Source organism: Amblyomma maculatum, chromosome 4, assembly GCF_055883805.1.
Source record: "Amblyomma maculatum isolate TAMU_Amacu chromosome 4, ASM5588380v1, whole genome shotgun sequence".
Classification (NCBI taxonomy): Eukaryota; Metazoa; Arthropoda; class Arachnida; order Ixodida; family Ixodidae; genus Amblyomma; species Amblyomma maculatum.
The window spans coordinates 68,742,056-68,764,586 of NC_139347.1; the positions used below are offsets into that span (position 1 = coordinate 68,742,056).

The following is a 22,531-nucleotide window of genomic DNA, read 5'->3' on the forward strand; positions in this document are numbered from 1 at the left end:
ATTCACTTCGTGGCAGATTAGCTGCATTATAGTAATGTCAATTCTCTATGTATGTGAACCAAAGTTAATAGAGAGCTGCAACATCATTGTAGTGCTTGACATGTTGAGGCCCTCTACATTTTTACTATGCAGCACCTTCAGTCTATACATGCTACTCTTATGCAACTCTTGGAATATGAGTGCCCATCCAAAAAAAAAAAAAAAAAAACTGAAAATGAAAAATATCCAAGGAGCCTCAAGATAAGGATGACTGCTGAATGTGCTGAATGTGCTGATTAAGCTTACGGGAATTCTGGTTTGGTTTGCAAGGTTTAACGTCCCAAAGCAACTCAAGCTACGAGAGACACCATATTGGAGGGCTCCGGAAATTTAGACCACCTGGGGTTCTTTAACGTGCACTGGCATCGCAGAGCACATGGACGCCTTTTCGCCTTCATCGCAAAGTGGCCGCCGCGGTCGGGATTTCATCCCGCGTACTTGGGCACAGGAGTCGAGTGCCTGAACCACTTACTGTGCCACCACGGCTGGACACTCAAAGAAAAAAATAATGTAATTTAATGAATACATGTCAGTGGGGAAGCAAACTACGAGTGAGTGGATAATTAAACAAAGTAATAAGTGAATAGATAATGCCTTCTGCAATGCTTCACTGTTACCATGCATAGACTGAGCAAGCAGAAAAGTTAAACAGCATGTACAGCAAATTGATAAAAAAGATTAGAGGGTACACTTAAGCTCTGCTTAAGGGCATGACGCAACAGCATTAACAGCTCTCATTTAAGGACTCTCACTCATATCCATTCACTTTGTTCTTCGCTTAATCAGTAATCTTTTATTTGTGCCTCTATTTCACACACTCATTGGTGTACAGTCGTAAGATACAAAATTATCAGAAAGGCCACTTGAGAGAGATATAAAGCCTCGCTTTAACTGAGCTATGTCATGATCTAGGGCAGCATTTCTGACTTGAAATTCAAGGGTCCAGGAAGGCTGGATTATGATCTCCCTTTTCCATTTCAATAGCAAAGCCAACACCTTCCAACTTGGCCATGCCATGTGGTTTCGTGATGTCACACAACCTATCGACCAGTAAGTGCATGGCCATGGCACCTGCCAACCTCAACAGCAAAGCCAAGGTTGCAGCACCTTCCAACTTGGCTATGCCACGTGGTTTCATGGCGTCACACAACCCATCGACCAGTAAGTGCCATGGCACCTGCCAACTAGAGCCTGTCAGCTTACTGGCAACATCAACAGGAATGTTTTAGAGACCGAGGCCTTTAACGCTCTCTCATTGAAAATGAAAACGCACAAGAGAGCCTATGGCTTCAGATGGTTTGTGGGGTTTAACATCTTATGCTGGTTATGATGAATACTGCAGTGGACGGTAATGAATTAATCCAGGCTACCTGGACTTTAATGTGCATTGAACGTCATGAATTATCAAGTAGGTATTTTTGCATTCCGTGTTTATCAAAATGCAGCCACCATGGCAAGCATTAATTCTTGTGACCTTTGGCTGTGCAGACAAACACTCAAAGCCCAATACTGAGAGGAGCAGTATTTGTAAATAAACAAAAAAAATCCAAATGACCAAAAATAAAAACAGCAACAAGGGCACAGGTAGTACTTAACAAACGCTCTACTACTGTGTGCACTAGTGTGTCTTTAATTACCTTGACCCCAGGATCTTTCTGTAATGCAGTTAATTTCTGTAATTACCTTGAGCACCCGTGAGCCTTCCAGGTTGACCTCTGCCACAGAAGAAGTGACCACCAAGAGCAGTGTGAGTGGGCAGACAAACTGCACCACCTCCCAGGCAGTGGGCGAGTGGTTGAGCCAGGTCACCAGCTGGGACGAGCACCAGAACACCACCAGACCAATGAGGCTGCCCACCCAGCGTTGCAGTGCCCGTCCGGTCAACCGAAGGCGGCACTGAAAAAACAAAAGAGGGGTTTTGGGGGGATCTGTCATAGGAACTTTGAGCAGGATTTCCACACTGGAGCCAAAACCTCATTTACTTTGCCTTTCTGTTGCCCCATTTTATCCTTTCACCACAGCACTACTATACCCTTACTCCAAAGACTACTTGAAGAAAGGGTGCTAAAACTAAAAATAACTGTATATGCAGCCTTTTGCCAAGTGTTTCTTCAGGTAAATTTTAGTTGTAATTAGTGTGAAAATAAGCATATAACATGAATGTTTATTTCCAGCTTCTAACATGTCAAATTTCTGCCTTGTATTGTATGCAGACCTAAGCACTATTTAACCCAAATATGTAGTTCTAGTTTCATTTTTACTCGGGGACATCATCATCGAGTATTCTAGCACCCTCTTGCAATAGCATCTTTTGGCTCCTTCAATCCTTCAATGCCATATGACTGGGCTGAAGTTGTTACACCCACATGACTGAAAGCAGCACCATCATACTTCACACAATGCTGTGACTGGATTTTAAGAAGAAAGTAACGCAGCTGCTAAAAGCATCAGGAATAGTGCGATCTCTGGCATTTCAGCAAGCATTCCCAAGGAGCTCATCAGTCACACTTTCAAGAAGTGCAGGATACTGAACACACTCAAAAGCTGACAAAGCAAGTGTGTGTGTGTGTGTGTGTGTGTGTGTGTGTGTGTGTGTGTGTGTGTGTGTGTGTGTGTGTGTGTGTGTGTGTGTGTGTGTGTGTGTGTGTGTGTGTGTGTGTGTGTGTGTGTGTGTGTGTGTGTGTGTGTGTGTGTGTGTGTGTGTGTGTGTGTGTGTGTGTGTGTGTGTGTGTGTGTGTGTGCGTGCGCGCGCGCGTGCGTGCGTGCGTGCGTGCGTGCGCGTGCGCGCGCGCGCGCGCGTGCATGCACACGTGTACAGGCACACGTGCATGTGTGTGGAGCCATGTTCTCCCAGACAAAGGTCTGCCACAAGGTAGAATGCAAATGAATGCTTTCACAGAGGTTTTGCCACCCTCAAAACAGACTTTGCATTATACCAGGTAATTCAGGAAAGCAGGCCAAAAATTTTTAAAAATATGCTTTTTGAGGTATCAAGGCTGCTTCTGTAGCACTATCATACCAGTGTTGGCAGACATTAGAAAAAAAAAAAAAGCTAGTGATGTTAACTGGTAAGCTGGTTAACTAATTTCTGATAATTAGCTTTTTGATTACAATTAGGAGCCTGGTTACAATTAGAGACTTGTAGCTTGCCGTCAGCAAAGGCAATATCAACTTGACAATTTTCAAAAATGCAATTTTTCTTGACACTGTGCCTCAACAAAATTTGGCTATCCCGCACCACTAGATGCACGAATTTCAAAAACCCACGCTCTAAACAACGTCCCAGTGACACCAGTAAATCTGCCAATGCCCAACGGCCTTCTCTGTCTCACCAACACTGCGATGTCCAGCACTTGCGGCACCACAAAGTTCAATGATGGGGCGATAACTGGAGATAATTAGTCACGAGACTTACCGAGACTTTCCAGTAGACGTGAAGTATTTCGGCTATTGACAAGCTTCGTGCCGGCGGTGAAGTTCCCACACTCAAATCTGCTGAAGACTGTGTGATATCCTGGACAGAAAGCAAAAAAGTCATGCCATGGTTGACTAGACTGTCACGGTTAGCCTTCTCTAGAGTTAGACTTTCCAAAATTTTAAAATGTGCACAGAGAGAGTTTTCTTGAAGGGGCATAGACATACAATTTTCATTGTTTGTTATTTGTTTATAACCATTCAGAAGATACCAGTAAGCATATATCGCCAAATGACATTCACCAACACTCAATAAATAATTTGCTAGAATTCATTCCCTTATATTGTTTCAGTTTCAACAGCAGAATAGTAACTGTGACCAAGTTAACCTGAGATACAATGGGGCATTAAAAAGACTAATGTATTACAACACAGTTTACTTTGAATATATTAAATTATTGCTTATAATGAACGCTCAAGGAATCCACTTGAAAATTCTATGCAAGATTGCAGCTTTACTGAATATGTTTATAAAAATCTTGTAAACAAATTATTTGATACCTTCAACGAGTGCAATGCCCCTGTAAGTGGCACTTCTAATTGCGCTCCCACAATCGCCTTTCACGTCCGAAGTGGTGTGGGTGCGACCTTAGGCCCCTACTGACCGCCAAATAAATATGCTGCAAAACTGTGCGATGTGAGGTACATTGCATGCAGGTAGCAGTTGCCTTTGGTCTGGCAGCACCATTCCCCAAACAACATTTCTGCCATGCAGTGAAGCTAACCTAGCTGTCCGAAAGCTACTGGCAGCGTCAAGAGATGGCGTTGCTCGCCTTACTGCCAAAGTGTTGCAAGAGCCAACAAGTATACCCCTGTTAATGAAACGTTGCTGCGCTTACAGTGCATAACAAGATTAGGCCCCTTATGCTAGACAATGGGAAGCTAGCCATTGCCGAGGCAGCCTTGATTGCAAAGCCTGTTAGGCTTTGCAGCATCCAGAGTACACGACCAGACAGCCCATCACTGCAGAATGTGCATTTCTAGGGCTGTTGCACTATAATTGTATGTCTAAGTTGCAGGCAATCTTACTGACTACTGTGTTCTATATATCGGATCACGCTTGTGGTCATATAAAAGCAGCCAATGAACACCAATGAAAGGACTGGAGATTTGTTTTTTTTTTTTTTTGTGCGTTTGGTGTTGATCAATAAGAAATAATAATGCAATCATGAAACTCAATTATTAGAACGCCAAAAAAAAAACAGCCATATGCCGCCAGAGGCATCCGGTGGGATCGGATGGCAAATGTGACCTAACGAGGAGATTGGGATCTGTGTGATAACACAGCTCTTGCCCTCCTCTTTAGATAACATTCTACGTGGCACTCATGGTAACACAAGACATTTCACTTCCGCTGCTATGAACGAGGGTGGCGCTGGCAAACACTTTCGAGAACAAATTACCCACAACATAAATACTCGAAGTGAGCAGAAGAATGAACAGCCGCCGCCGTAGCTGTCGCAGGTCGTAGTTTTGGTTCCCACTGGTGGTATGTGGTTGCTATTTCTCCCGCTTTTTCATGGCTACTTTATTATTATTATTTCACACTGATCAAGATCAGAACAAAGAGAAATCCCCTACGCTTTCCTTGGTGTCAACAGCTGCCGACTCCCTTCATATGCATCTCACAATGGAAGCCTCATTTCCCCTAGGTTTGTTTGCAGTTAGCATTTCTCGCCTTACTGCTGCTGCTACCCCCAGTTCATCAATTGGCCAGATGCTGGTATGAAGTTACTACTCAAACTAAGAGCCCCGTCAACATTGTTTGTTCCTAACACTATAATCACGGTTATACTCAGATGCAGCGCGCGCGTGTATGCTCGGCACGGCGACGTCACGTCGGCCAAAACGCAATCTGCTACACTCCAGTGGCACTCGATGCCGGCACGTTCGGCAGTTCCGGTGCCCAATGCAGCCGGCTGCATTTTGTGCGGGCCACGCCAGGGTAGGCTGCACGCACACACTCTCCCTTCGTTGATTCTCGCGCAGCGGAATCTGTTCCACTGTAGAAGGCGGGTTTTGCGCCTGGCGCGGCGACGCCAACTTGACGTATCCAACTTTGACCAGTGCTCACCTGCCCGCCAAAAACAAAGTATAACTTTACCTTAAGTGCATCATCATGTTTTCAGTGTGAAGAATTTAAAAGCTTTCCCTGCCTCAACCACAGGCTTGTTCGTGGTGAAACCATACATAAAGCTTGCACACAGTGGTAACTTTCGTTTTATAGCAAGTTTGAAAATGGTACTTACCTGGTCATGGCAACGCAGGATCCGAACCCACAACTATTTGTGTCGAGATGGAGGAGCCAAAAGGCCCAAAGGCACGGTTGCTGCCAAAAGCCTGCAGTTGCTGTCATGCGCAGAAGACTTGCGCAGCTTGCAACACTCACCTCGACACCTTTCGCATCCTGGCAGTTTTCTTCGCAAATAACACCTGGCTCTGCAACCGCCATTAGGTGGCAACCCAACTTATGGCTTTCTGTTTCTTGAATTCGACGCAGGCGATTACGGGTCTAAATCATGCGCTGCTGAACCTGGTTAGCACTACAGCCAAACTTACTATGGACCAGACAAAAGCCACCAAAATGTACGACTTCTGTGAGCAGTTTCATCACAAACAAGCCAGTGGTTGAGGTGGGGAAGTTTTTGAAACTCCACAATAAAAATGCATAGTACTATGCAAAACACGAAGCAGCACCCAAAAACAATGCCACTGCACTATTCATATAACACGAGATTCTTATGTAACAGTACATCTGGTGCATCATGTCTTTATTTATCTAGTTATCAGCAGACAACTCCGCTGAAGTCTCTGCTTTAGCTTTTGTGGATGTCATGACAAAAACAGCAAAACTCGCAGAAGTAGAAGGGATGAGACAGATTACACGGCAAATGCTACAAAACACAGAAACAAGCTACTGTAGCAACCAGAAGTTCATCTGCGTGACATATTTGTGAATCCCTTCAGTATACAAGTCGCGAGGGAAGAGGAGGAGGGGCATTTGCAACCACCAATATCTCAGCTGTCTCGCAAGCCACATCAACAACTTGCAGGAGAATGATGGGTGGTTCAATGACCTGTTGTTATTATCGCTTTGTTTACCTTCGCTGACGACAGTTTGTGTGACCGTTTAATTGCGCTGAGAAGACATGATCATGCCTTCCTTCTTGCTCTTTTTTTTTTTTTTTTTTTTGTGCTATGAAGTCATGAAACCCATGCTAACATATCTCCCCATTTTACATTTTTCTGAAGCGTGCATATGTTCTGCAGATTATTGCTCCATGGAGTATATCAGCCCTTTATGGCATTCAAGTGCACATACAGCCTATACGCGAGGACAGAGGCTGATCAAACTTTATTCTTAATAAGTGGGAGGAATAGGGGAAGCCAGCTAGCGTGCCACAGGCTGTGGAGACTTTTGGCAACGCCGGCCTATTCGAAAAAGACTTGGTACTTCGTTTGGTCCAGTCTGTAGGGTTTAACGTCCCAAAGTGACTCAGTCTGTGAGAGACACCATAGTGGATAGTTCCAGAAAATTCGTCCATCTGGGGTTCTTTAACGTGCACTGACATCGCACAGCACACGGGCGCCTTGCTTTTCACCTCCATCAAAAGCTGATCAACCTTAAAGGAGCACTGAGGACAAATAGCAGTTGGCCTAAATGTGTTGAGTAATGCATTCCAATCACAGAAAAAGACCACTCTTGACAAACCCTGAGCTTCCATAAACAAAAATATCCCAAAACAAAGCACAGGTAGTAGCACCACTGGCTAATCTTGGAAGTAAAACACAAATTTATTTCGAAATGGCGGCAACCCGTCCTTTTATGTATGGACATCAAGGGTTAGAATTGACTGACGGCATTATTAATCCAATCTTTAGTGAACATATGGGCCTTTTGCTGCTAGCCAAATTTTAGCATAGCCAGAATCCATTTTTACTGAGAATAACAATTGAATGCCACAGCGCTCAGAATCCCTTTAAGGCTAACCTAAAGGAACAAAGTTAGCCCATTCATACGTACCGAATCGTAAGCTCCACTGACAACTGAAATGTTGCGGCTGACACAGTTTCGCAAGCGGACATGTCTGTGTGATGAAGCATGACTGTAACAGTCATCCGGAATGTAGGACCCAGATGGAGATGTGTTGTTGTCAATCCAAACACTTTCTGAAAAGAAGACATAAAGAAAGCTTAAACCAGCTTCAGCAAGTGCATATACAAGAAGACGAATGCTGTAAAGGGTTGTCTCGTTGCCTGCCAAGATTAAAAGAGAGCACGATATGCTAGCATAATCTAGTCCTATACAAATGAATTGCGTCACATCAGACATAATAATGCAATTGCTATACCGTATGCAGACTTAGAAAGCCTTCAGGGCCATATGGCTAAAGCATCTAAGTGGCAAATGGAAATGAGGCAACTTCTGACTTCATTCTTCTCCAGAGCGTGCCCACAGTGTGAGAGAAAAATATTTTTGGTTTTGCCAGGCGGTTATTTGCGTACATTTCTATAAATCAGGGCCTCAAAACATCTCACAAGTCACTTCTATGCCATTTGCATGTTGCAAAAGCACTAGAACATCCTCAGGTTTCTAAGCACTGCACATGCTCCATGCTGTAAACATGAATAATGTTAGTAATAACTTAACTTATTTGAAATCTCTTACCATCACAAATGTCTTCAGCTGTCATTGGAGAACTAGAGTACTGTTTGGCATTCCGGGTTTCATAGCCCACAGCATCTGCTTCTAGTTCCCTGATGAACCTCCGAATACCTGCAAGTTAATGTTATAAAGTTTAAAAACTGAAGAATATGTCGTAACATGAAGCATAGCCTCCTTTATACACTCTGTGCCTGGAAACTCCGTGCTCCGCGGTCGTTGCCGCCGCTCCTCCTCCATTGACAAGTTACACCGCTGGCTGCCGAGAGATGGCGACAGTGACGTAGGGTCATCCTCGCCAGGAGAGTGCCGGGCACGCCGTGTTGCAAAGCGGTCCGGATAGCCACGCGCTGCCGCTTTCTCGCTGTTTCGTGGACTGTTTTGCAGTGTACAAAGTCATGCTTCTACTTTTCTCTGCCTTCGGGTGCTGCAGGAATACAGCATTGTACTAACTGGTAAGTGCCAGCTTTTCTTTAATTGTCCTTCCGGCGATCGCTGCGTAGTGTTCAGCTGCTTTGCGGCTTGTAAAAAATAGTGACAGCACCAAACAGTTTATTAAGCGTCAATACTGCAATAGTAATGTTAGATGTGCACCTGTGCTTTCTGGACTGCAACGCTAATTGCTTCCCTGCCTAGCTCGTCTGCGTAGTCTTAGATGTGCTCCTGCGAAGTTTGTTTGTTTGTTTGTTTGTTTTTTGCAGTATACGCTAATTACGAAATTTTGTGATAAAATAGAAACACAAGATTTATCTATTGTGAAGAAGACTACTTTAAAGGAAGTTAAACCAAATAGTGCAAAGCCTATATTAGTTTTTCTTGTCAACTAAATCGCTGTCCCTCTCTAGCATCGGAAACCGCGCAAAACTTGTACTCAACTGCTAAGGCCTGTGAAAAGTAATGACAGCACCAGAAGTGTGTTTATTAAGAGTCAGTAAGGTCATAATATTATTAAATGTGCACGTGTATTTTCTGGACTGCGATGCTAACTTCCTCCCTGGTTAGCTCGTCTGTGTAGTACGTTACATGTGCTCCAGCGCAGTATTTTTTGTTTCGCTAACTGCGCAGTTCTGTGAAAAAATAAAAACACAAGCTTTGCCTATTGTGACGATTATTTTGGAGTGATCGAAACCGAAAGATGCAAAGCCTATATTGTCTTTCCTTTTTTTTTTTCAAGTTAAAAAAAAAAAACGTTTGTACGACACGTTGAATCATTGAACGTAACAGCTGATACCAAAATTGTTCTCCTTACAGATCTCAATGGCATACTGCGATGCAGTTGTTCCAATCATCTGTAAATCAAGCTGGCTTGTGAAGAGCTATCAGTGACAGCAGTCACCGTGAACATTTTTCCCTACTTGTGGCAACTATTAATCACACCACTTCTACATGGTACTCTTGTAGCAGAATTGCTGTTATGAAATGTGTAAATAAATGCTGGTGCTTTACTTCTTAAGTTTTGTTTTATTGCAGTGTAGACTAGCATTGTAATTTTTCTATCACCATTGGCACTAGCGGAGCAGTCATGCAGTTTTTCGAGCCATGCACAATTTCTTAAAACTGCCTGACATAAAATGTCATATAGCATTGGTGTCATTGCCTAACAAGTATCATATGATCACTTGATATGCTTAGTGGATGTCGGCCTTACAAGTAAATATGCTGAATATGCACGATTCATGCTTAGAAACAGTTATCCCGCTAGCGAATAATAGCACTCCCGCCCCGCGCCGACGTTCGTATCCGTGCGACCCGTGCGCCTCAGCCCCTACGTCAGTGGCACCCTCAGCGAGGAGAGCGGCAGCGCCGCGCAACTTTACCCAACGGCGCCGCTCTATTGTTCGCGCGGCGTGTTGACAGGCACAGAGTATAAAGGAGGCTATGCATGAAGTTGCAAGCACCTTCAAGTATTCTCTATTGAGTATTCTCGAAGCTGAACATGAAAACAAAGCAAAACGAATCAAGCTCAATATAAGAAATCCACTGTTCAATTGTTAACTTTAATAGTAATTCTCACTTTTATAAAAATACTTTACAGATGCATGGGGAACAAGAATGTGTGCATTAATTGTAAGGGTCGGTACATGCACGCGGTAACATGGAGGGCCCTGTTAAGCTTCAGCCCCTGGCAGCAGTGATTCCTTGTGTGTACTACAAGAGCACCTATCGGCATTGAGATATTCGCGCGGTGCAAGGTGAACACCACCGATGAAAGCCGTTGGAGTGACAGAGGTAACAGGCTCTAATGACTGGTGAGTCGAGGTTGGAATGATGAGGGCTGTGTATACAAAAGAGAGATGCATCTGCTTAGAAAGGTCCGTTTCATGTCGTTTCAGCAACGACACCGGGCTCGCAAGGGCTAAGGTCACTGTCAGTGCAGACTTTGGGAGAACCGACAAGCCAAGACGACTGTCACTTATTGCAGTGCATGGTGCCATGAAGTATGGGAAGGATGTGTCGAAACGGTAATAAGAAATTAGCACTGACGACCGTGACGCTGAAGTGACCAGGTGCAGTGTCAACGCGGAGGCGACACGGCGTGAAAAGAAAAGTTGTGTTCACGTGTTTGTTTCTCCCCTCCCTCTGTAACAGAGGGGTCTGTGTAAAGGGTAAAGTTGTGTGGCAGGGCCCATAGTTTGACAGGCCAATTGTGGTTGCTCGGGTCATTGCCATTTGCATGTTTTTACTTTTTTTTCATACTCTTTTTGCTTGCATATGTGTCTCGGGAGAGAGTTATTAGTATTAGCAAAGTCAAAAGGGGTGTGGTAGGCAGTAAGTAACCCATCATAGTGATGCCTGCTGCAACTGGCTACGATTCAAGTGTGGGCTGGGCCCCGAGGCATTAAAATTGAGCCCGAGAACTCAGTCGACAGCTCTGAGTTCTGAGCTATGGCTTAGCGCATCATCTTTGGATAGACCGAAGTAGCCAGATTCATATGTTTTACCCAACCTTGCAGTAGGTGCTCTATATATTGTAAAGTTTTATGTATAAATTGTGTATAAACTTCAGTTAATCTCCTTGCTAACTCCAAATGTCTCCATCCGTATTTTGTCAGTCATCGTCGCTCCACCTCACTGTACCGGAAGAACAAGACTAGAAAACTCACTACAATAACCTTTTGTTACTTAGTCAGCTGGATCAAAAAGAAAAGAAAGCAATAGCCAGCATGCCCACAAAATTTGTTACGAAGAACGTTAATATGTCCGATGTAAATATTCTGCATTTTGGCAATGTACAGACAAGCATCATATGATCTATTTCTCATGCATCATGCAGCTTCAGCGAACATGCCTCTTCAGACTCACAGGGATCTCCTTAATGAAACTGGTGACTTGTGACATTACCGATTGCTTCCAAGTACTCAACTTTCCCGATAACAGGACGTGCACATCTGAGACTTAACCCTTGGGACAAACCGGAGATACAAGCTTATAAATTGAACCCACCCTTAATCACAATTTACGTGATAGCATATTGAGCTCATTCAGCTGAAAAGCCATTTCTGTAAACCAGGACTGAGAACCATAACCCAGGAATGTTTTGGAAAAAATATGCAATTCAATAAAACATATTTCTCGCCATTGAGGTTCGAACCCAGGTCCTCTGCATGACAGGTGGGTACACAACACATCAGCCATGAAGGGTCGGTGATGCCAAGCATGCTAAAAGGGCACTTAGTGAATGTATTGTGGCGCATACGACTTACTAATGTGTGTTTGGGATCAAATTGATATTACAGTAATAATCATTTTAAAATTTTAAATAATTTAAACAAGAAAATGTTTGCCTAAACTCTGCGGAATGAAAAGGCGATGTTAAAGGTGCTATCACGTCTACTCACAAGTGAAGCTTAAGTAAAAGGGTAGAAAATTGGGAGAGTTGGTACAGATTCATGATGCTGCGGCATCACAAGGACGAAGACAGACACGAGGAAAAATAGAACAAGCGCTCACTATCGACTGACAAAATTTATTAAGACGTGCACTATAGAAAAGAAAACAAAAACAAAAGAACAAAAAGCACATGACATGTGTAGTCAAGTTCACGATTACAATGCTCTAACCAAAAAAGGCAAGTGAAACAGATTCAAACCATGTCACAAGAAAGGTGCATTTTCAAGACAGTCAAACTCTGAGTCAAGTAACAACAATGATAGTGCATTCACACAGTTATCAGCTTTTTATTCTAAAAGCCTTCATAATCTCCCAGGCTGGCTTGTCTTTATGCCTCCACAGAATGCGTGTTTCTTCGAACGGTGGTGTGCATTTGTAATTCTTAACATGCTTGGTTAAGTGTGTCCCAGAACTACCATCAAGTGACCTAGCATGTTCACAAAAGTGCACTTTTAAACAGTGCCCCGTCTGTCCCGTATATTGCAGGCCACAGGATAAAAGAATGGAGTAAACCACAGCTAACTCGGGCACAATCCACTAATGGATCAAAGTGACCCACACCACAATCATTCTTTGTCTCCCGCAGTGCATTGTGCCTTTCAACGGCAGACTCAGTCAAATTCATCTTGAGAGAGTTTAGCCTAACCGACGCCTATTGTAGATTTATTTCACAACAACAATTAAGACAGCCTGCTTCAAAAGCTGCAATGACAACCAAGTTTCAACAGTTATACTGTCTTTTTTGTGCCTCACATGACATAAACACCAATCAAATGTCGCAGCCATTGTTTGGTTGATGAAAACAAAGCAGCGCAAAGAAGAAATTCAATTATAAATAAATTAAGTGGTTGTAGGCAATTACCCCTGAATGTGCTGCATATACCAATGCCCCAAGCGCAATTTGAAAGAAGAAAACACATAAGGAAAAGTTAGATGCCTACACTCCTCTAAAGCTTATATTAAGGCTGTTGAAAATTTAAAGGAGCCCTTAAACAGGCTGTGCCATCAGTGGGTACAATTAATATGTGAAACAATCTGCCTCATGTTTCCCCCTTACTAACGCCTGTCTGACATGTAAACAGAAATGCTACCTTCAAAGCGGAAATTAGAATGCAGCCATGCTTAGCCAAATGAGTGAAAAATGTCAACGGAAAACTAGTCAGATATTAGAACACATTCTTTTGCTGCCCAAAGAGACTGTGCTAGATATCAGGGCAAAAGAGAAGTGCCAAAGGAAGTAAGCATTTCAGAATACATATTGACAGTCATTATGTTGGCAAAAAATAGAGGACAAATAAGGCAGAAAAGACGCTCGTTGCTTTCCACTCACCTATCGTGTGCGTCCGGGCCACGGACACCAAAACCATGCACACCAGCCCGTTCCACATCAGAGAGAAGAAGGAGTAGACAACACGCAGGATGAAGTGCACGGTACACACTATGCGTGGAAAGCCAATCATGGCACATGTTTCCCCCTGTATCATGGCACGTGCGCAGAAAGCATTCACAGCCAGAAACATTGCCCCCAGTATGATGGCAAGGGCAGCTGCGTTAATCTTCAGCAGAGTTTTGGAATGCATCCTAATGTCCTGCAAAACAGGTGAGAGACACAGGAAAAAGCCTGGCTGGATGAGTTCAGAATGCATTAATAAACTCAATCAATGCAATCAATTCACCACTGCTCGCTGGACAGAATGAACAAGCAGTGAAAAGCCATGCCCACCTAAAGTGCAAAAATTACGGACGATTTGCCGTGAATTCCTTAGTCTGCCATACCTTGATAAAAGCCGGGTGACTGAACAACCTCCGAGCCAGCCGTCGGGCATACAGCCCAAAAAGGCCCCAGCTGACCACCATAAAAATGCTGACGCATCGGTAGAGAGTCTTTGACTCCCCATGGGACACCGTGATAAGTCGAATCTCGTAGACGATATGCACCCCGCAGAGGCCGATGCATGAGAGCACTGTGAGGACTGGAAAAATTCAAGGTAAAGCCCATTAACACGTTAGTGCAGCTTAGACATTAGTGCCAAGAGAAAGCAAGTAGGAAGTCCATCGTTAGTTCAGCTTAGACATTAGTGCCAAGAGAAAGCAAGTAGGAAGTCAGATGGACGAAAAAGACGAAAAAGTTTGTGGGGATATAGGTAGCCGCAGCTGGCAGCGTACAGCATTAAAAGGAGGAATAGAAGAGAGGTCTCTTTCCTGTAAAGGACGTAATTAGGCTTACAGTGGTGAAGCACTACGTCCACCACTAAAGTACGAAATGGTATTAATATCCGACTGAGGTTCCTCATTACACTATGTACCCAGTGCTAGCACTGTCATTCAAACTGAAGGCAACAGCCCAGTAATGATGGCACTGGTAAGCAGGAAAAGGTTACCTAGAAAGCATGGCAGAGTGCAGAGTACAGTGTTAAAAGTAGGAATAGAAGAGAGGTCTCTGTCCTGTAGTGGATGTAGTTAGGCTTACAATGGTGATACATCCACCACTAAAGCACAAAATGGTATTAATATGCGATTGAGGTTCCTCATTACACTACGTACCCAGTGCTAGCATAGTCATTCAGAATGAAGGCAACAGCCAGTTAAAGATGGCGCTGGTAAGCAGGATAAGGTTACCTAGACAGCATGGCAGAGTGCACCAAAATCAAACTGCAAAATTTAGAAAGTTCAATCTTTGCTCAATCTTATCATCCCCTTTTGTAAATCTTGAGTGCAGGCACGGAAATAGAGGAACACTAAGCAAACAAAGCCAGAAGCGATCACTTAAGCAGCAATGCAACACAGAAGAGTGCTGTATACAACTCAATTTCAAAAAATCCCCACACCACTGCATAAATGCCTGCAAAACAGATTAGGAGTACAGAACGTTTAAACAGATGGCCACGCCGATTGACACAAGAAAAGGAAACAAGGCCCCACAGTGGTGGCTCGTGGTTAGAGCACTCGACTGCTGAACCCAATGATGCAGGTTCAATCATGGCTGCAGCGGCCAATTCTTGATGGAGGCAAAAATCAAGGTGCCCGCGTACTGGATGGCATAAAGAACCCAGGTGGTCGAAATTTTCAGAGCCCTCCACCACATCATCCCTCCTTGTAGCCTGAATCACTTTGAAGCATTAAACCCTTAATCAAACTAAAATAATGAACTGCCAGAATTCGACGCCAATGCTAACAACAAGCTAAGCTTATGTAGAATCACAAGGATGAAGCAATGAAGATAAAAGTTAAAATGCTAGTGATAAAGAAATAAGCGTTTATGAAAATATTGACAGATAGCATGTTTCCGGAAAGCTTGAAGAAGATTCTTGGAATAAGAATACATGGGAATGAAACTTAAAAACAAATAGTTAACATGACTACAAATAAAGAGAAGTGTACATAAAAGCCAAAAGCAAAAAAAGTAGAAATGTGTTGCAACACATAAATATCACAAGAACAGTAAAACCGCATTAATTTGGCCTTCAAGGAAGAGCAAAAAATGTCCAAGTGCTGAATTCAAGTGCTGAATTATTGAGGTGCTCCCCAACACTGCCAAAATCTGTTTGCTTGAGAGCAATATTTATTTCGTGAAAACCTGGGCAATGGTGACCTCATCTTTAGACGAACACTCTACAACGACAAAGCTTTTTCACAGTTCCCTCCAGCGCTTTAACTGGTACATACATTTAGGTGGATCGGATGTAAGACTGCTTTTCAATAGAAAAGGGTTGAGCAGCTTCTTTCGGTTTGCGATGCGGCAGAACTAGACCTTCTTCATGTGTGGCATCGCACGTGAGAAGGCTTCATTACACAAACACAAATGGCATGTAAGGAGCATGAGTTTCAGCACTCCAGAAGCAAGGTTTAAATATGGACTGGCTTTGAATATAGGCAGCCAATAGCTGCCGACACCATAGCCTTACATAAGAATTTGGCAACAGCCTGGCAGCAGTCAGAGTTATCCAAAATATTCAATAAAAGGGGCCAAATTAATGAAGGAATACTAAGGTCACATGAGAGCATGAAGATGCACTGGTGTTAATAGAACTTACAAATAAGGAAAAAAAAATGTGTGTGAAACTTTTAAATATGCTTCAAAAAGTTGAAAAAATGATAGTTAACAATTAGCAATACGAGATAAAATACAAAATTTGACACAATCAAAAATGCTGAAAGGTGAAGGCATAGAGGCTAAGAATGCTAAAAGAGAGAGTAAACAGTGTAAAAATGGGTCAAGTAAATGAGCAGATAAAACTAGAGGTAAAGTCAGATAAAACCAGAGTGGAATGCAACACTTCCTCCTGTACCCCTGTACCCATATCTCCTGTACCCCTGATGAACACTTAACACTTCATATATTTTATTTTTATCAATCTTTTTGTTTACTCAATACTGCAAGCTTTCTACAGGTCCAAAAACAGTAAGGAAAAAAAAAAACAGAAAAGCAAACTCTCATGGAAGGCAACAAAGAATCCTTTCAGTCTGTTACCATGCAAGGGAAATATGAAAACAAATAAATCTGTTCATACAAAACACAACATTAAGGAATTAGTATGACGTCAACAGCATGGCCCAGCATAAAAGGCAACAAATAGGGTCAGGTGTTAACTGCTAAATTTGCTAGGGTCTGCTATGCTTCACCGCATTTTCGCATATGTATCCATATTCAGCAGTCCGTTTTAAGTTTGAGGGCCCTCAAATGATGCATTTTATAACTTTACCTCCAGATAGTTCTGCCAATTCTTCCACACCCTAGAAGACCAAATTAATGAAGCTTTACAACCAATTGATGTACTTTTTATTGCGAGTCATGTTCATTTTTAGATTTCATTTTATTGCTTATTTTGCATTTCCAAATTACAGGTTTCATAGTGTTAGGCAATATAATCAAAAGGTATGTGTATCTGCGCAGCACATCATGTTCTATATTTTGTAAAGTACCCAGTCAGTCTAAGTTTGTTTATTTTAGTCACAAAAGCAGCCCTTTAGGCCAAAAGGTTTAAATATATTTGGCAATTATAACAATACAAAGAATGAACAAAAATAAACATTTCAGTATTTGTCTTTTTTTTAATAATGTTTTAAGTATAGGACAGATAAATAATTTGATATTTGAGGGCTTTTTGCTTCATACACATATTTGATTCAAACTTAGAATTTTCAATATTTGAACACTATAACAATCCCTCCAAAAATCCTTTCTTAAAACTGCACCATCAACTACTACAATTTTTGGAATGAGCATTATTATATTCTATGCTCTGTACAAACAAAAAGAAAAAAGTTCTGAGATGATCAAAGCATTGGGGCGGCAGAGTATTTGTTCGCATTAGTTTTCCTTCCAGATAAAGCAGCTGGTACCACTGACATGTTCAGACCGTGCAAGCGATATGATGTAGTCCCTCAATCATGACCTAACCTCTATCCACTCTCCTTATTCAATCCAGCAATCACACTGCAACATTCTATACCCTCTTCCCACTCGACAGGGGACTGCAATCTCCCTCTTCCCCATGGTCGCCTCCCAACCCTCCCCATCTCTTCTCTCCCATGAAAGCGGAAGGAAGATTCCTCTCTAATCTTTGCTTCCATTCCAACAAAGCTACACATGCCACCAACGCTGGATACTTTTTTTTTGCGATAACAAGCATTCTAACAGTAACACATTAAAAAGCGCATTATAAATTCTCACTCTGAAGTAGAAGCCCAACGGAGGGGAAGAAACGGCAGGCCTTCCTTCCAGGCAGGGGCACCCGAAGGCATCGGGCAACCAGAAGCCAGAGCCAGGTTGGCAGCTGAGGCGACTGTTTCACAGAAAACGTAGATGTGTGCCCCACAGCTTCAGATGCTCCGTTACAGCATTCCTTTTCACACTCACTGGGGTTACAGTAGTACTGGGACGTCAGGGAGTTCCTCCTGGCTGTGCTAGTGGACACAAATTCAAGGAGGAATATTGTAAAGGCCCGTCAGCTGATAGTGCTCCCCTGTACAGTTCATTGCTCTGAAACTCTCATGTGTGTTAATATCCTTGTGCTCGCAGAGGCAACTTTAATTTCAATCAACGAGCCCAGTTGGATTGATGGTCAAATATTTTTCTAAAAGCTGCGCTTGGCTGCCCTCAAGATTTTCACTGATTTCAACGCCAATCATTAAGGGAGAACTACGATCTGCGATTATATGCCATGCGACAGAATCCAGCCACTTCCTAAAGACTGCTACAACTAACTAAATTAACAATTACTAGCTTGGTGGTGTCTACCTGAACAAGCTCAGACCATTACTTATATTACACAATATCCATTACCTGTCGCTTCATTTCTGGTTAAAGAATACTCACACACAAAGCACAGTACTATATGTAGGTCGTTTTTTTTTAGTTAAAGTGCTTATGACAGCCATCACTTTATGAGGTTAACTTTGTGAAAAGAAGGCTGCGTCGAATCAATTTTAAGCACGCACATATGGCCGAACCAACACTACTTACAAAAACAAACAAAACAATCATGCCAAATTATTATTATTTTTTTTTTTTTTCCATTTGCAGTAGCACTACAAAATTCCACTATTCATAATAATGCCTTAAATTTTTTAGACTCCGCAAGAAAATATCAGAGCGACAAAAAAAAAAATGGTTTGGTTTGGTCTGTGAGGTTTAACGTCCCAAAGTAACTCAGGCTATGAGGGACGCTGAAGTGAAGGGCTAAGGAAATTTCGAACACCAGCGGTTCTTTAATGTGCACTGATATCGCACAGCATACAGGCACCTAGCTTTTCGTCTCCATCAAAAAGCGGCCACCAAAGAAGAAAAAAAAATGCAAAAAATTACACTAAGTTCTTTATATACACAGCCTCATGCTAACATCATGTGCAAAGACATCGCTAACGCTCTACTTCAAAACATTAAGCATGTTACTGACACACTTGTTTGAAATCGACTCCCTGTCTTAAAAAGAAAAAAGTAAGCACCGAACTAGACACCAGTAACATTTCGATCAACACTGCTTTCTGGGCCAAACTGTGCAGTCCTTTCATGATATACTCCAGCAAACAATGTCAGTAAACTTTTTTAATATTACTGAGTCATATCATAATCCACCGAAGCAAGTTCCAGGTTTGAATCTGAAATAGTGAGGTGTGCGTTTCACCAGCTAAGCCATCCGGTGAGACAGCTCAGTCTCACAGCTCAATGAACAGCATATAAACAATAACTAAAAGGGAAAATACACACTCCATGCGTTGTATTTGACTGATGAAAATTTCTGACCTCTAAGACGCATCTCCTGGCGTACGTGAGTGTACCGATGCAGAAAAACTACACATTGGTTCACTATTTGCTCAACGTTTATCTGCAGGAAAGCTTGGCATCCTACATTTGATAATGGCAGGTGCTAGAGACGCAGTTTGAGAAAGCGAGCCAGCACGCATACTGAGTAGCCACACAAATGAACAGTAATGCTGTCAGTGAGTTGAGCGATCAAGCGCAACGGCTGAGCAAAGCAAAAATAAAAGCACAGATAGGTAAACGCAGAAGTGAGCCAAAGCAAAACAGGCTGAGAAGAAAATAAAAACAGTCCAATAAATTATAAACTGCACTTCATCAGCAACCTTACTGCAGGCAACCTCCCATTACATCAGCACATCAAGAACATGTTGCGCAGGCTGCAACAGATTTCAGACTCTGCAAATAAAAAAGGCCTCCCTTATCACCTACATTTTTTTTTTGGAGGCTACTTAGAAACAGAACATTAAGTCGCAACCATAATGACAAAGCAGTGCATTTCATTTCCATTGGACTACAACAAAATTACAGGCTGCTTTTAAAGAAGAAAAGCTGCCACAATATCCAGCCTTGAAAGTTCAAGCACATGAATGTTGGCCTTACTTCCTGTCTGTTTTGGTGTGCTTCATCACTGAGAAGATTCAACTATAATATAGCCATGGTAGGCACTGCACTGCTGTATTAAACAATAAATAAACTTATTTACACAAAACACAGAATGTTCTTGATACATTAACATCAAGACTTCAAAAGCCAGGTATGTTTCCTTATGGAGAAATCATGCACCACAGAGACTTTGCATTGTTTGTCAGTTCTTATACTCCTCACCTGAAACCTATCTTACAGCAATGCTGACAATCCTGTGAACAAACACAGTTTTGAGTTTCAGTCGAAGGCTCCTTCCAGACATTCATACAAAGGTGACTAGCTCTATTTAAAACATCAAAATGAAGGATAATTCAGGACTAACACTACATCTGAAGATGTCATCAGTACACTGGTTACCCACAAACCCTAGAGGGAAGGCATGAAGCTGTGGAACTAATCCTGAAACGTGCTAGCAAAACACCACGCACATTCCAACCCTACCCAAAATTATTTAATTTTTGTGCTGAAGATGTTGCAGAGTGCTCCGACATATTACACTGAAAGAGAGAGACAAACATTTATTATGAGCAGGCACGAAACATTCAGCCCTAGGTGGCCAGCCTCCTCAGTCCAGGAGGACTGAGAAAAACTGAGAAAAAAAAAAATTTGAACGAGTACTGTTCTACAACATAAACTTTGCACAGCATTACTAGACTCCTCCTGGAATTCGCAGGCTTACCAGACTGGACTATGAGCAGCCAAATTGAGCTCAATTTTGTCCTATAGTAGGTGCCAATTTTTTCTTCTTGGCTATGTGGCTATTTTTCAGTAGGGTGGCTTTTTGGGCTTGTTGGTTCATAGCTTCAAGACACTGTAGCGCAACAAAAACGAGGACACAAGAATAGAAACAAATGCATGGCGTTCCTTTCTGTTCTTGTGTCCTTGTTTTTTCTCGTGCTGCAGTGTCTAGCGGCTATTTTTGGGCAACATATTTCCAATGCACAATCTACAGTGTGTTAAATTTGCAAGCCCAATCATTGATGGGACTGAGCGAATAGACAAGCTCTTTCAGTACGAGGTCTCAAGTCCTGTAAGACAAAATTAGTAAATGGTTTGGTTTAAACGGCTTAACATACCAAAGCGATTCAGGCTATGAGGGATGCCGTGGTGGAGGGTTCCAGAAATTTCGACCACTTGAAGTTATTTAACGCGCACTCAAATAGCACGTAACATGGTCGCCATGCTTTTCACTTCTGTTGAAAAGCGGTCGCTGCAGCCAGGATTTGGTCTCGCACCATTGATTTCGCCGGTCAAATGCCCTAACTACTGAGACACCACTGCGGCGCCAATTAAAAATTTTTTTCTGATAAGACACTAATGGAAAGAGTTGCAATACCGAACTGTGCAGAGACTGACAACGCAGAATGGGTGCAGCACGTATAACGTATCAGGACATGCGGAATAGGACTCATTTTTCTCAGAGAGTCAGAGCTCTGAGACTGAAAGATTTTCAACATTTTCCCTGCGTACCTGAAGCATTTGAATGACTTGCAGCTCCTTGAACCAAAAAACAAAGAAAAATTCTAACTATACTCGAACTGCAAGCGTAACTCTAATTAGGTCAAACCTAAACTTGGTTTCCTTGCGTTAAAAAATTTCACATATATATATCTTTTCACAAAATCTATCACTCTAACCCCATCTCAGAGATTTGCTAGTTGTGCCGGCATCATACATTTCATCCCACAGCGACCACAAGTTACTGTTACTGATTTTTGTTTAGAAATAGAAACATTGAATTTGCGATGAAGACCAGGCATTTGCCTAATCATGAATTCAGCGTCATGTTTGCACTGCTACATGCTCTTTGAACTGGAAAAAAAATAATATGAAGATATGACGGCAAAAAACTTTATATGCCTTCCGAACCGCATCACAAAAAAAACATTTTGGCTGTTTGAACTACCTGAAATGTTGGCTTTTGGCTGCACTTCACCATGGGCATAGGTGACACCACATCACAACAGCACACCAGCTTTCTCTATGGCACTAGCATTCCAAACAACATTTATAAGCCATACCTGACAGAACTTCCAGCACCTGGCCGTGAAGAACTACTGGGAAGGCTGGACAAATTTTGGCTGTTATTCCAGAACGTATTGATGCTGGATGATGCACTAAAACAAAAGCATTCGAAAACAGTTTAAATCAAACCTGGCTACCCTCATGTGCAGCATTTAGAAGGAATCCAGGGCACACACCATCAGGAGCTTTTTTGGGCAGACTGGCTGAGCCCATAGCAAGCAGGAAAAGCACTGCTCAGGTTCGGCAACATGTGTTTTGCAACTGTGTATTACGATCGGCGATGCAACTAAGTATTATGACCAACGACTTAATCCGTGGCACTGTTCACCATATGAAAACATGCGATTTTGTCACACAAATAGTTAAGCTGAAAATCTTTTTCTGCACTGTGAAAGGTTCCGGAAGATATTTGGCTTAGGAAACGCGTTGCATTTTAGGATTCCTCCAAAACACACTTGAGCGCCAGCCTTAAAGTCTCGCTTCTCATATCACCTGTTGACCACAGGAAGACGTACTGCAAAACTTGGAGG

At 42.5% G+C, this 22,531-nt stretch overlaps 1 protein-coding gene across 13 annotated transcripts in view; it reads right to left on the bottom strand.

The window, feature by feature from the left end:
- Positions 1 to 22,531, bottom strand: part of LOC146191317 (uncharacterized) — a 34,925-nt gene that overhangs the window by 11,048 nt on the left and 1,346 nt on the right. For 3 of the 13 annotated variants that reach the window (XM_084601838.1, XM_084601837.1, XM_084601839.1), the window contains exons 3-10: positions 21,998 to 22,093; positions 17,742 to 17,969; positions 13,844 to 14,040; positions 13,398 to 13,656; positions 8,183 to 8,290; positions 7,538 to 7,683; positions 3,455 to 3,553; positions 1,723 to 1,935 (exon numbers count right to left, since the gene is read on the bottom strand). In XM_084601838.1, coding sequence (XP_084457964.1) covers positions 1,723 to 1,935; positions 3,455 to 3,553; positions 7,538 to 7,683; positions 8,183 to 8,290; positions 13,398 to 13,656; positions 13,844 to 14,040; positions 17,742 to 17,969; positions 21,998 to 22,093 — 1,346 coding nt within the window. Of the gene's footprint in view, positions 1 to 1,722; positions 1,936 to 3,454; positions 3,554 to 7,537; positions 7,684 to 8,182; positions 8,291 to 13,397; positions 13,657 to 13,843; positions 14,041 to 17,741; positions 17,975 to 21,997; positions 22,094 to 22,531 lie in introns of all 13 variants that reach the window. The other 10 variants (XM_084601832.1, XM_084601834.1, XM_084601831.1 and 7 more) reach the window with 4 other exon arrangements.